This window comes from Triturus cristatus, chromosome 11, assembly GCF_964204655.1.
Source record: "Triturus cristatus chromosome 11, aTriCri1.1, whole genome shotgun sequence".
NCBI classification, from domain to species: Eukaryota; Metazoa; Chordata; class Amphibia; order Caudata; family Salamandridae; genus Triturus; species Triturus cristatus.
In genome coordinates, this window is record NC_140594.1 from 1119183022 (window position 1) to 1119196485 (window position 13464).

At 45.4% G+C, this 13464-nt stretch overlaps 1 protein-coding gene across 1 annotated transcript in view; it reads right to left on the bottom strand.

Moving 5' to 3' along the window:
* The window catches only part of LOC146786146 (cytochrome P450 2J2-like), a 281239-nt gene that overhangs the window by 107070 nt on the left and 160705 nt on the right, over positions 1–13464 (bottom strand). Inside the window, exon 4 of the mRNA XM_085635650.1 lies at positions 9812–9972. Coding sequence (XP_085491776.1) covers positions 9812–9972 — 161 coding nt within the window. The remainder of the gene's footprint in view (positions 1–9811; positions 9973–13464) is intronic.

The window sequence follows — 13464 nt, forward strand, 5'->3', positions numbered from 1 at the left end:
ACAGTTCCTCTGGGAAGTTAGATATGTCTGGCATTCCTCTCAGAGTGCACTTGTGCATGGGTATGTCCCTTGCCCACAGCTTTCAACACTTTACCTATGTGTGACACACTCTTTGTTGCTGCATCATTTTGTCACGCAGTCAGCAGTGTAGCGAGCGGGCGTAGCGAGCCATGCAGAATCGCCTTACATGTTGCACCGTAGGTGGGCAAATGGTGCTTTTTCATATCTATTTGAGGCTGCAGGTAGGTAACTTATGCATTTGTGATTGGGTTCTAACAAACACAGTGAGTGGGTATACTGGGTGTAGGTTTTGTTTGTGCCTGCAGCAAGGATCTACTCGTGCACAGATTGACATACGGGCCAGTGATTTTACAACGAAAAAGGGGTGGTTGACACACTGCCAAACCTTGTCTACATGCACACAGTCCACCTGCAGACGAGCGTGCATGCCCACAACACTCAAGGGTGATTTTGTCTCCCTCTGTCTCCCGCTCTCTCCCTCCCTGTGTCACCCTCCTCCCTCTGTCTGTGTCCCTCTGTGGCCCTCTGTCTCCCTCTGTCTCCCTCCCTCCCTCCCTCTCTCTCCCTCTCCCTCCATCTGTCTGTGACCCTCTGTCACCTCAGCCCAGCTTCCTGGGCACACACACTTTGCTGGTCTTTCAACGGCCATTGGCTTGTTCATGTGGCTTTGTTTGTGATCTCCCGTCCCCCATTGGTCAGAGAGTGTCTGGTCTGCGCTGCTGCGGCGGTGTGTGCTGGCACTCTTTCAAAGTGATGCCTCTTCATTGGCTGCTGTCATGTGCAAATTGGGCCTTCATAACGCTGTCATCCTGCAACGCGGCCACCATTTTCAGGCGACACAGTAGTGTGTTGGGACAGACTGTTTGTATAGCTGTGCCCTAGGCCATATGGGCTGAGGGCATTGGTGTCTGCTTCTGAGTTGCACAATGTGTTTTGTGGGGCCCACCCTCCCGGCGTTGCGGACATCCTGTCTTGTGTTGGTGTTTTGTGTGGCCTGTGACTTGGCATGGCCTTGCTTGGTGCATGGGGCATGGAGGCGTTAGTGGCATGTGTGTGTATTTTTGAGTGTGTTTGTGTCCGGTGCTGGCTTTGGGTGGTTGCGTGCATTATTGTGAGTTGGGTTGTGGATGCGGTTCCCCCCATGTGACGTGAGTTGTTTGTGTACTCACCAGGCTCGGCGACTCCTTCTACTCCGTGTACTCCCACCGGCGGCAGCGTGCCCATCACCTTCTCCTCCCAGGGATGGTAGTGTACCGGTCTGCGGGGCGGCCCACCTCCAGTGATGTTCCCCTGGTCATGTTCGTCTGTCATTTTGCGGCGGACCGTCCTCCGCAGATCGTACCACCTGGCTTGGCATTCCTGCCTGGTCCTTCGGATGGGCGCAACAGCATTCACCCGATTGACGATCCTCTGCCACATGGTTGATTTCTCCGCTATGCTGGTCTGTCTGACCAATGTTCCAAATAGCTGTGGCTCGACTCTGACGATTTCGTCGACAAGGATTTCCAGCTCCTCCCTTGTGAACTTTGGATTCTTGTTTGTGGGCATGGTGTGGGGTGTGGATGGTTGTGGGTGTGTGGGTGTGGTTGTGAAGGTGTGTGTGTGGATGTGAGGAGGGGTTGTTTGTGAAGGTGGTTGTGTGAAGGTGTGCAAGTGTAAGGTGTAGTCAAGGTTGAGGTATGGTGCAGTGATTTGTCTGTGGGGTCTGTCAGCAGTGGATCTGTTGCAAAGGCTCATGGTTTGTGTGTGTGGGCCCTTTTTATTGGTCCATTGGTGGGTGTGGCTGTGTTTGAATTTTGGGTGGGTGTGTAATAAGTGGTGGTTGTGGTTTGGGCCTCTGTTTGGCTGTTTGGCTGTTGCAGGTCAGTGTATTGGATGTATTTGGTCTTGTTGTACGTGTTTTGTGGTGTTGTGCGTTTCGAATGGACTCTCCTTGTGGTGTTTAGCAGTGTCCTGGTTCAGTACGGGTGTTTTTGGCGTCTGTACGGGGCGTACGTCGGCCATGTTGGTGTACAGTGCTGACATTTGCTATGGCTTGGTACGACTCATACATGCGCGATGCTTGGTGAGGGTGCTGGGGTGGGGGCCTGGGGTAGGGTGCGTACAGACACGGGCAGGGTGGTGGTCCGCACCGTCCACAGGTGGTGGGGGTAGCCTTCGTCCATACACGGGTGGGGGTACGCACCGTACATACTCGGAGGGGGCTCAGTGTACGCTTCGTACATACACGGGTGGGGGTACGGCGTGTACATACACGGGTGGGGTGGGGGTACGCTCTGTCCATACACGGGTGGGGGTACGCTCCGTCCATACACGGGTGGGGGTACGCACCGTCCATACACGGGTGGGGGTACGCACTGTACATACACGGGAGGGGGCTCAGTGTACCCTCCGTCCATACACGGGTGGGGGTACGCACCGTACATGTACGGGAGGGGGCTCCGTGTACGCTCCGTCCATACACGAGTGGGGGTACGCACCGTACATACACGGGAGGGGGCTCCGTGTACGCTCCGTCCATACACGGGTGGGGGTATGCTCCGTCCATACACGGGTGGGGGTACGCACCATCCATACACGGGAGGGGGTAGACTCCGTACATACACGGGAGGGGGCTGGGTGTATGCTTCGTACATACACGGGTGGGGGTGCGCTCCGTCCATACACGGGTGGGGGTACCCACCGTCCATACACGGGTGGGGGTACGCACCGTCCATACACGGGAGGGGGTAGACTCCGTACATACACAGGAGGGGGCTGGGTGTACGCTTCGTACATACACGGGTGGGGGTACGCTCCGTCCATACACGGGTAGGGGTACTTTTCGTACATTCATGGGGGGGTGGGAGTACGGCACGTACATACACGGGTGGGGGTACGGTGCGTACATACACGGGGGTGGGGGTACGGCGCGTACATAGGGGGGGCTGAGGGGTATGGCGCGTACATAGGGGGGCTGGGGGTATGGCGCGTACATGGTGGGTGGCTGGGGGGGTGTTCGGCGCGTATGCGGGCACATGTTTGGACGTCTCCATAGTTGCTATTGATGTTCGCTCCGTACGGTGTTTTTTCCATACGGTTGTACATTCGGAGGGACGGGACGGATCGTACTTGCGCGCTCGGACTTCAGTTTTCCGAATCGTACGTAAAAATGTCCGGGGACGTGTCGGCCACTTTTCCCGTCCCGAGGACTAGTCGGGGAATTTTCCCAGTGCGATTCGTATGGACTTTTTCACATACGATTCGTACGGAAAATAATCTGATTCGTACGGGGAATATTTTTAACGGAACGGAATCGGCACCTAAGCGTCTTTCTATACAGTCCATTTTTCCATGGATTCACTTAAATAGAGTCTCTATATCTTGTCTTCTGTTTTGTAGGGTTACTCTCCCCTTTGTTTGTCCCCTGTTTATTTCCGCCCTTTTTTGATTTAACTTTTAATTTAGTCCTTGGTGTGGGGGCTATTATTTGACTCGCTGTGGGGCTTTTATCTTTTAAAGTTAGTTGTTTACTTTTCTTCGCGGGAGGGGATTCCGGATATGTGTAGTTTGATAATTCAGAAATTTCCAGTGATGATGTAAACACACAAGGGTTAGACTGTCCATGAATCATTTCACCATTCTGCTAGTTTAAAATAGGCAGATCTGTAGATATATTAGTTTCGCTCTCCTTTCTACTCTTATTACAGCCAAGGGTTTGATGTACGCTCCCTCCTTCAATTACGTTTCCCCTCATGGCAGTGTTTAGAGCTGTTTTTGTAGCTGCCAACTGCTCCTCTACCTGCACAATCCCACTGTCGATAAGACCCACTGCATTTTTTTAGATATTTGGTAATTGGTACGTTCTTTGTGGGCATTTTATCCTTCTGCAATTTCAATTTTCATTTGCCCATTATTCAAAGTCTTTTGCGCTTAAAAGGTTGACTTCCTCTTACCTATGATGGCAGCCTCTTTACGAAACCACGGGGGGTGGCGCAGCCCAGCCTTGTCCGGTCTTGGACGGGCACAGACAGGTCCACCCTTGGCCCGGGCTTTGCCCAGGCACGCCTGCATGCATACCGCGCTGTGGGAGCCCCAGCCGCCACTTGAGCGCCTCCCTGGCACGTGCAATGACGATGGCGGTAGGCGCACCGCTCGGCGTGTTGGAAATTGTGGTTCCCTGGCTGTCCTCACACCCCTCAGCAACCTCCAACCTGGCAAAATTCCGATGTCAGGAAACTGACGGCAATCCAACAGATGGTTTGGCAGGTAATTAGAAAAGAGCTCCCACACCGCAGGAGCCCCGGCCCCTACTTGAGCACCTCCCTGGCACGTGCGATGACGATGGCGGTAGGCGCACCGCTCGGCTTGTCGGGAATTGTGGTTCCCTGGCTGTCCTCACGCCCCTTAGCAACCTCCAACCTTGCAAAATTCCGATGTCAGGAAACTGACGACAATCCAACAGATGGTTTGGCAGGTAATTAGAAAACAGCAGTTACTTAAAACCCTTACAAACAATCTCCAATTTACACAGTTTCAAGCTAAAAAACAGAGGGGACAACAAATTACAATAGTGTTATAGTAGTTCATTGCTAAAAGACTACTTGTTCAGAGTACAAAGTAAAAACTATTCAAACGTGGTTAGTAGTTTATAAGCCTCAAATATTCCTGAAGGCTAGCCCAAAACCTCCTCTATTAGAGCCTTTTATATCGCAGAGGATGTTGGGTGGGGAATAAAGTGTCATGCGCACTAATTGCTAAGAGCCTTAGCCAATCGACCTGGGGGCAGTGGCAGCAATTTCATTACTCAATGCACATGTGGGGTTGTACTGGTCTTAAGAGCAGCTAGCCAGATCTATACACGCAAAATTGCCTTGCAGATGTGCAGACAAGAGAGTCAGGGCATAGATAAAGTTTGTGCTGAGATGCTTGATTGACATATATTTCTAGGGTTAGTCATTCTTGCAAACTCGGCCTGGCATGGGCTAAGAAGTAGAAAGTACCTAATTTCAAAATCATCATTGAGGGAGGGTGCGGTGCATCAAAGGTTGGCACTTGGGACTAAGCGCAAAATGCAAAGTGTGCTTAGATTACAGATATTTCTAGACACAGAGCTCCTTGCCAGAATAGGCCTGGCAAGGACTAAGAAATAAAGAGTACTTATTACGAGAGAGGGCACTAGCAGTTGTTACGGAGCAACAGGGGTTAGCCCCCCAGAGTGATTTGAGCTTGCTGGGTCTCTATTTCAGACCGGCTAGTTATTAGAACCTATGGTACAAGGGGGCGGCATGGAAATACCCACCGCATGATCTTAAGCTTTCCTTGTTTCCATCAAATATTTAAAACGTGTAATACTGAAAAACACTCATTAAAACAGAGTGATTTTAAGGTCACGGCCATTGTCTCTTCAGATGTAGTAACTTGGAGCAATGCTGTTTAAAAGGGCCAATTTTACATCTTGGCCCTTTTCCCTCCAGATTGCTTTGACCTCCTGGAGTATAAAAAAAATGTTCTGAGTACTGACGCTGTGTTTTCTATTTCTTCGCTGAGGCATTCAGGATCTTTTCTCCGTGTGGGTCATGAAGGTATGTTCTCCTCTGCATCCATACTCCTATCTACTTGAAATTATTTTTATTTTTTGAGGCGAGCTTCGGCGGCTGCTAGGAATTTTACCATCCAGCAGCTGTATGTTGGTGCATGGGGAAATATAGCGAAAAGTGAAGACGCATCTCTCCTTCTTCCTCCAGGGGAAGGGGACCTTGTGATTCTGAAATAAGCCATTTTAAGAAGTGATCCTCTGCTGAGGTTCACAGTATTTTTGAAAAATAGCTTCAGATGATTATGAAATCCATCTCGGAAGCTCTTAAAAAATAACAAAGAGGACAAGAGGGCTGTGTGTATCCTCTGAGAAGCAATTCCTCACAGTTTCCTCCTCTTGGTCATTGCCTAGCTAACATACAAATGATTTTGAAACTGGAGCCCTAAGAGGAAAATATTTTCAAAGGCATGATATCAAAGGACTAGTTTCATATATCTCCAGCAATCTGCAGTTATCTGTAGATGAAGGCCATCCATCTACAAGTGATAAAAGTTTCAGACAGTTTAATAAGACATTTTTTCCAAAGTTCCCGGTGAATTCAGCTGATCCGAATATCGAGATGAAACGTGAGAAATGTAGAGGAGTTAACAACATCTAAGAGTTCAGTTTACAGTGTAACCTGTTTGGCTACTCAGTGAGCGCCTGAAAGTCAATAAACAGAATAAAATGTAGGTTTATTACAAATTGAAAGCCAAACGGATGTACAAAAGTCTCAAGAATATGTTGTAAGAATACAGAATCACTACTGAAAGTCCAAATTATTTGACAAAGTTTAGTCTCCACAGCCTAATGCATACAAGGAATTCAGTAAAAACAATGCAGGAAATATGGAACAAAGTCTGGTAATCAGCATATTTATGCCCAAATCCACTATTAAGAGCATAATAAAGGGCTCCATGCTTGAAATAAGTTTGGCAACACATACTGCCCTAAGCCATTCAGACTCGCATAATTAGGTGGTTCAGGAGAGCAAGCCTGGGAACAAACCTCAGTAAAGCAGGAAGATGTCATCATTATAGAGACTTTTGTAGAAGTTCTCCAAAATCTGGAGTATTGCATTGCATAAAGGCACACAGCAGAAGTATATCAAAGAGGTGTGTAACCCTTTAAGTCTAAAATGAATCCATGTAAAGCTAAAGTGTACACCAAATAAGACTCCTGAAAACATTTGATAATCATAGCTCATGCGTCCCTGTACTTTTCACTCCTTCTCACAGTAGGACTTGGCAACCCTATTCTATACTCCCATCTCATGATGTGAATATCAGACTGTCCTTAAATTCCTCCCTTTGTTCATTAGCCCCTCTCATCCTTGCCAAAATTTGTTCTCTCAAGCCTCACTATTTCTGGCACACAATGTGCCTTTTAATAACCGTGGGATCTCCTGAGCCCACCTGCAAAGAAAAGGGAAACATTGCAACCCGAGCCAACTTTCACGTTGAAGGTTAAATGTTGGAGTCCAAATGCTTAAGGTCTTTGGTCAAGCTAACTTATCAAAACTCTTCAGTACACATTATGCATGGTAATGTATACATTTCCATTTATAAAAAACATTGTGATACTGTTCAAATGAATTTTTGAGTATATATAGAGTTATCAAAATTATTTAAACTACACAAATGAAGATACATATGAAAACTGCAATTTGGTACCATTGTAAGCAAACATTAGTATGCACACTCATTTAAATGTCTGAATTATACAGTAAATTGACTTTCAGTATTCCGGTGTAGTGCACCACTTTTAGTTAATGATATTAAAGCACACAAATATATGGCACTACATGCATGTATATATGGCATAATCAAGGCGTGAAAGGGTGGAGCCAATATTGTCCTGCTCCACTCCTAAAGAGGAGATGGAAGGATCCAGAGAAGACTTCGGTTCACAGGTTTTTAGAATGGCTTTAGCCTCTGGTTAAGGGGGGAGCTGATCTTCGTCAGAAAACTATCACTGGATCCATTTCTCTCCAATGTGATAAACCAATCAACCAAATTCAGAGGAAGTAGGAATTCTAGACTCAGTGTATTAGTAGGTAAAATCCTCTTTGAAGAGAACCTGCTCAGGTTTGAATCTGAGATTAAGGGCACATATATATTTTTTCAGGGCAAGATTTATCAAATTTTTTAGTAGCCATTGAAGTTCAGGGAAAATTTCTCTCTCACATAACCTTTAATAATATAAAGGCATTAGCTATGGCAGTGAGTATAATAGTAGTGGCAATAAGACAGCAGTATTTGAGGAGTTGGAAGAATGACACTTCACAGAAAATGATTCTACTAACGGTGCACTTTTCAAGAGATTATCATTTTTGGGAAGACCTAGAGGAGGTTTTCCATAATTCCTTTAAGAGTAGAAAGCATACTCTCCCCTTCAAATTTGAGTCAAAGACTTTTTCTTGAAACAAAACGCCCTATGAATTTGATCCTGATAGGAGTCAATTTCAGTCCAGTTTCTCAGGCAGTAACTCCAAGAAGTCCCAGGTCTCATATACCAATCAGTCCTCTTGACTATGCCCAGGGGGGAACCCGAAGCCAACATTAGTGGAAAATGGTTCACTTTCTCAGCAAATGGTAGAATCAGGTCAATGAGATTTGGCTTCATCAGGCTGAATGACATTTCATGCTCTCCCTCCAAAGGATTGCTTTGTCTTGGTGGCTCTTGCTAGATTTTCAGAGAAGAGAAAGGCATTAAATGAGAACATTTTGATCTTGGTCAGAAAAGGGGATGTCATTCCAGTTCAATCTTGTGAAAGGGGTCAGGGATGGAATTCCCCAGTGTTCCTAGTGAAGAAATCATCAGGGTATTACAGCCTAAACATAGACTGAAAGGATCAAAATGTTTTCCTAAAGACATTTTATTTCAAGATTAATTCTCTGCAACAACTATTCCAGATGGTTCATCAAGAAGATGTTATAGCATCTCTGGATCTTCCAGATGCTTATTTGCATATTCCCATTTCCATAAACATAAAATGGTCCTCAGGTTTGTAGTGGCACAGCCAATTTAAAGTCCTGCCAATTGTCCAAAAGCTTCTCCAAGAGTGTTCACAAAGGTCTTAGTCCTAGTATTTGTCATTCAGCAGACAAGTTCATCCTTACCTGGATCAAATCCTCAGTCTCCACTGAAGTTACTCTTGGGTATAACACAGGTAGTGCAGACTTTGAAGGCTTTTTGTTTGGAGTTAAGTTGATTGAGACTGTCACCCTTTCTAAATATGAATCATGGATCAGCAAGATATTTCCTTTGAGTACAAGGTGGTAGGTTAGGTGTTTCTTTATATTGTTTCTACAGTTGAAATTATGTATATTTGTTCTGCTGATAAGAAAGCTAAGGATGCTTTATTCTGTGTTGTTTTCTTACAAGTGGTCTCTTTGCTCATGGTTCCTAGATCTCGTTAACATTTAGAGCCTCTGATTTTCCATATTCTTAAATAATGGCTTTCAAACAATTTTGATCTCCTTATTCCAGTGACAGAGACTCTGAGAAAGCAGCTTCATTGGTGACTAGAACCTTTGAACCCGGGGAGAGAAATTCTCTTTTTCCTCATCTCCCAGTAGTGAAAACAACAGGGTCTAGCAGCAGAGGTTGGGAAGAAGTTCAAGATTCAGACACTGCCCAGGGTCTTTGGCAAGTTCACTAAACAAGTCTCTTGTCAAACTGGGGGGAGCTCAGAGCATTTTGAAAGTCCCTTCAGAAATTTCAGTTCAGGAACCTACCAAAGAATATGATGGTGAAGTTAGACAATAGGATATCAGTGTCCCAATTGAACCGACAATTTAGGACCGGTTCTCCCTAATTTAGTCCAAAGGATAGTAGAGTGAGCAGAATCAGATCTGTTGTCCCTAAGAAAGATTCACATTCAGGGCAAGAACAACAAAATAGCGGAGACATCGAGCCAGTTGTTTGCTTCCTCAGAGAATGAAAAAATTACAAGGAAGGTGTATAAGGGATTTGTTAAAAGAATGGCCCTCTCAAATTAGATCTTTTTGAAAATTGTCACAAAGCAATTCTTCCCCTCTTTTTTCATGATTTATCAAGCAACAGGGTTGATGCGTCGACATCTGGTTGGCTGAGCAGACTCCTGTACACGTTTTCACTATTTCACTCATGCTTCGCCTTCTGACTTAGATTCAGAGGGATGGGACATTGGTGTAATTTCCTCCCACAATGCAATTCTTTCTTCAATTTATAAGATTGTTGGAGACTTACCTGCCCCCAAGCAGAGCTCATAACTTTTGCCAGGACATCTGATGCTTCAGTGAGCTGGTGGAACTCCTTATCGTCGCTGGAGAAATGGTGCCCAAACAACACGGCAGTTATAACACCGGAAACAGAATAGGAAACACTGGGTGCAGGATCTATCGCTTTTCCTAACGGAAGAAGTAGAAGAAACAGTGACTGGATTACAGTATCAATTAGGCCATTGCAAATGCAGTTTGGTGTAAAGAAAAGGACTGAATTATGGAAAGCAGTACTGCACTATAATTGCGTGACAACAAGCCTTGGATATTCAGGTAAAGTCGCCATCACATAATATTGCTTGCCTGTCTGATGATGCCAACGTGAGACTGAAAACAAAATAACAGAAGTGTTAGCCTGTATTTTGTATAAGAAACTTTGGTCATGGGACAACAAAACAAACAAGGGACAGTGTAGCAACTGGTTATCTGCCCTTTTACCCCCTGGTCCCCGCCATGGGATCCCTGTACTAGTTTGGTTATTTCTTTTTTTTTCTCCCTTTTTCCACTAAGTTCCTTACACAGTAGAAGCTATTGTCTTCCCTGTATTTTTTTATTACATTTAATCTTGTTGAGTACAGTGGTGAAGACTGGGCAATAATAACCTCTGGGACATTACATGATTTGTGTATGGGACCTTGATTGGAAGACCATTCCTTTTATCCTACTTGATTATTGTAGAATTGTTCAGCCCAGATCGTTGATGGCTCTATTTACTACTCTCTTCACCTTCAGGTATTGTTTAATTTAAATGGCAATAAACATATGTTTTTTTTCAAAAGAAACAATGCAGCAGCTGGCATGGCTAGCAAGGGATGTGAATGGCCCACTGCTATCCAATTATGGCTCTTTTTAACAACTTAAGTGCAGTTTTTTGGGTTCATTGTCTTGGCTTGCACTAGGGCCCTGGCATCCTTGCTATGACACAATGAGACTTTGTGTGTAAATGAGAAACAAGTATAATTACATTTATTAGGACAGCAATGTTTCCATGTTCCCTGTAATGAGAAGCACATTCCACCTCTCATAGAGGTTTATTACGAGTCTGGCTGTTCACGGACCGCCAGACTCACGGGGGCAGGGTAGTGGTGGTCTTCCGACCACTGCATTACGACCAGGGTATTTGGGATGCCCTGGGACCACCGCAACTGCCAGGGATCAGAGATCCCTGGTGGTGGCGAGGTGGTATTGAGGCCGCAATATGCTTTGTGGTGCCGCTGCGACCCCGCCAAGCATTTTAAGAGTTTCCTCACCGTCACACTTTTCATGGTCGGTGTGACTGCCATGTAAAGTGTGGTGGTGAGGAAACAGAGGGGTCACTACAGGGCCCTCTGCTGCCTCAAGTCAAGTGGATGCACATGGGGGCACAACATGTGCCCTCCTGAATGCATGTACCTGCATGGTATGGACTGCAGCAGTCCATGCAGTCCAGGTACTGCCTTTCAAGTTCCCATTGCGGTGCCTATTTCATAGGCACCGCCCAGGGAACACCAAAAAACTACCCGCTAGACAGAAGAAACCTCCTAATCTGGCGGGTGGTCAAAACATGGGTTTGACAGTGCGGGAACGAGGCGGTCCCGCTCCAGCAGCGCCAAACTCATAATAAGGCCCATATTCTTATGGAATTGGTTTGTTTCTAGAGCTTGACTACAGATAGCTGACTGTAGCTGCCTGCTGATGACAGGCCTATTGTATTTAATTCTGATTTAAGTTGGGCTTGTTTATGAAACCATGGCAAACTCTTCAGAAAGAAGTGCTTTGTGAAAAGAAGACTGAGGGCTCTCAAGCACAAGGAGAGAAACCTGTTCCACTTCCAGTTAGGAATGATGGTGTCTTTAAGGGGAAGCAGTCATCAGGCTTGCTGTAAGCGCTTCCCATCAGCTGAATTAGCAAAATCTATTTTGACAATGGCCAACTCAAAACTGGAATTTTGTGAATAACGTGTTTTTCATTTCAATGAGAAAATGTGTTGTGTTAAACATGCAGCATCTGATCAGCTGTGATTCCATTCAGTGCATGTTTCTAGCATGTTCTTCCGTTTTGGTCATGATGTTCTGATAATCAAGATTATTCAAAACACATTTGTAATTGTTAACTATCATTATGATTGCTATGTTTTACAAAACAAACAAGAACACTGTTTAGTTTTGGAGTTATTCCAAGGATGTGGTAAATACTATGACCGTTCCCTGTAAGATGTTTCTGTTTCCATCATTTGTTTATCTAACTATTTCCATAATTTCTGTTTTCAGATGGTTTTATTTCTTTCATAGAAGTGTGAAGTTTGGACAAGAGTAGAATGTGAATTCAGCTTCTTCTATTTCTTTCACATTATGGGTTCCGTCTCCTATTTCTTTCATAGACAGTGTGAAGTTTAAGACATGCATAAATGTACTGGAATTACCTGTTTCCTTTGCTTATTTAAGATAAATGTGATAATTGAGCTGGTGCATTTGTCAACATGACTGTCTTATTTCTGATTTAGTGTCTGCCAGTCCTATCATTTTTTTCAAAACAGTAACCAAGATAAGATTATACAGACAATCAGGTCCTATAAAAATAAAGTCATCGGATTTTAGGTCGGAGACAACATCACATGGGCAATCAAGACAGAAATGGCACCAGCACTGAAGTCTCCTGCAAAGCTCCTATGAGGCTACTGAAAAGAGGTTAGCCTTCACAGGCCAGTGCCAGTGCTGTTTTTTTTTGTCGAATGCCATATCCTTGGATCCTAGACATGGTAGGAGCTACTGTCCTGCTTTCCGTGTGCGATCATACCATGGAGAGGACTCACTGACCTCTTGTCTGTGCGCCACCATACCATGTTAGGAGCCACTTTAAATTCATGGGAGGCTACTGCCTTAGGCATTTTCGAAAAACAAAAAAAACACAGGGTTCATATGCATTTCGCCAATCCGGCCCTACTATTGGCCGAGTGTCTACTAACTAAGGGTGGGCGTCAAATTCCGTTCTGCTCACGGAATTGCGATATTTTGACATTTTCGCATTCCGCGGAGAGCTCGACAATGATAAAAACTTTCGCAATCCGCCGTGAAACGGAAGTATTTTTCTTGTTCGTGCTTTAAAAATGCATTCTCGTGCGTGCGATCACCTTACCGGGATCCCTGCGTTCGGCAACGAGTTTTCCAATCCGTTTGCGTGTGCGACGAGATGTTGATACCCAGTTGCGCTATCCCGTGAGAGTTCGTGATCGCGATCACGTCATTCTCCTCGCCATCAGACACCGCGGGAGTCTGCGATCGCGAACACGTCATTTTCCAGCGCGAGAGAGAGCGTGAGGTCGCAAACACGTCAAACTCTATCGCGAAAAAGACCATGAGATCGCGAACACGTCATTTTGGACGCGCCATCGACATCAGGCGGAAATGTGGTGAAGCTCGTGATCGTGAACAAGGCAAATTTTTGATTTTGAGAAGAATATTAACTCTAGCTGCATAAAACCTTCTCTAAATGATGATTTGGATGGAAAAAAAACTCCTCTGATTGACATTTGGCTGTCCTTTTTTGTGCAAGGAGTCCTTTTAAAAAAAAAAAACTTTTTGGGGGGGGGAAAGAGTGGGAGTGCCACAGAGTCTCCAACTTCCTGTTCCTGTCCATCAGGCT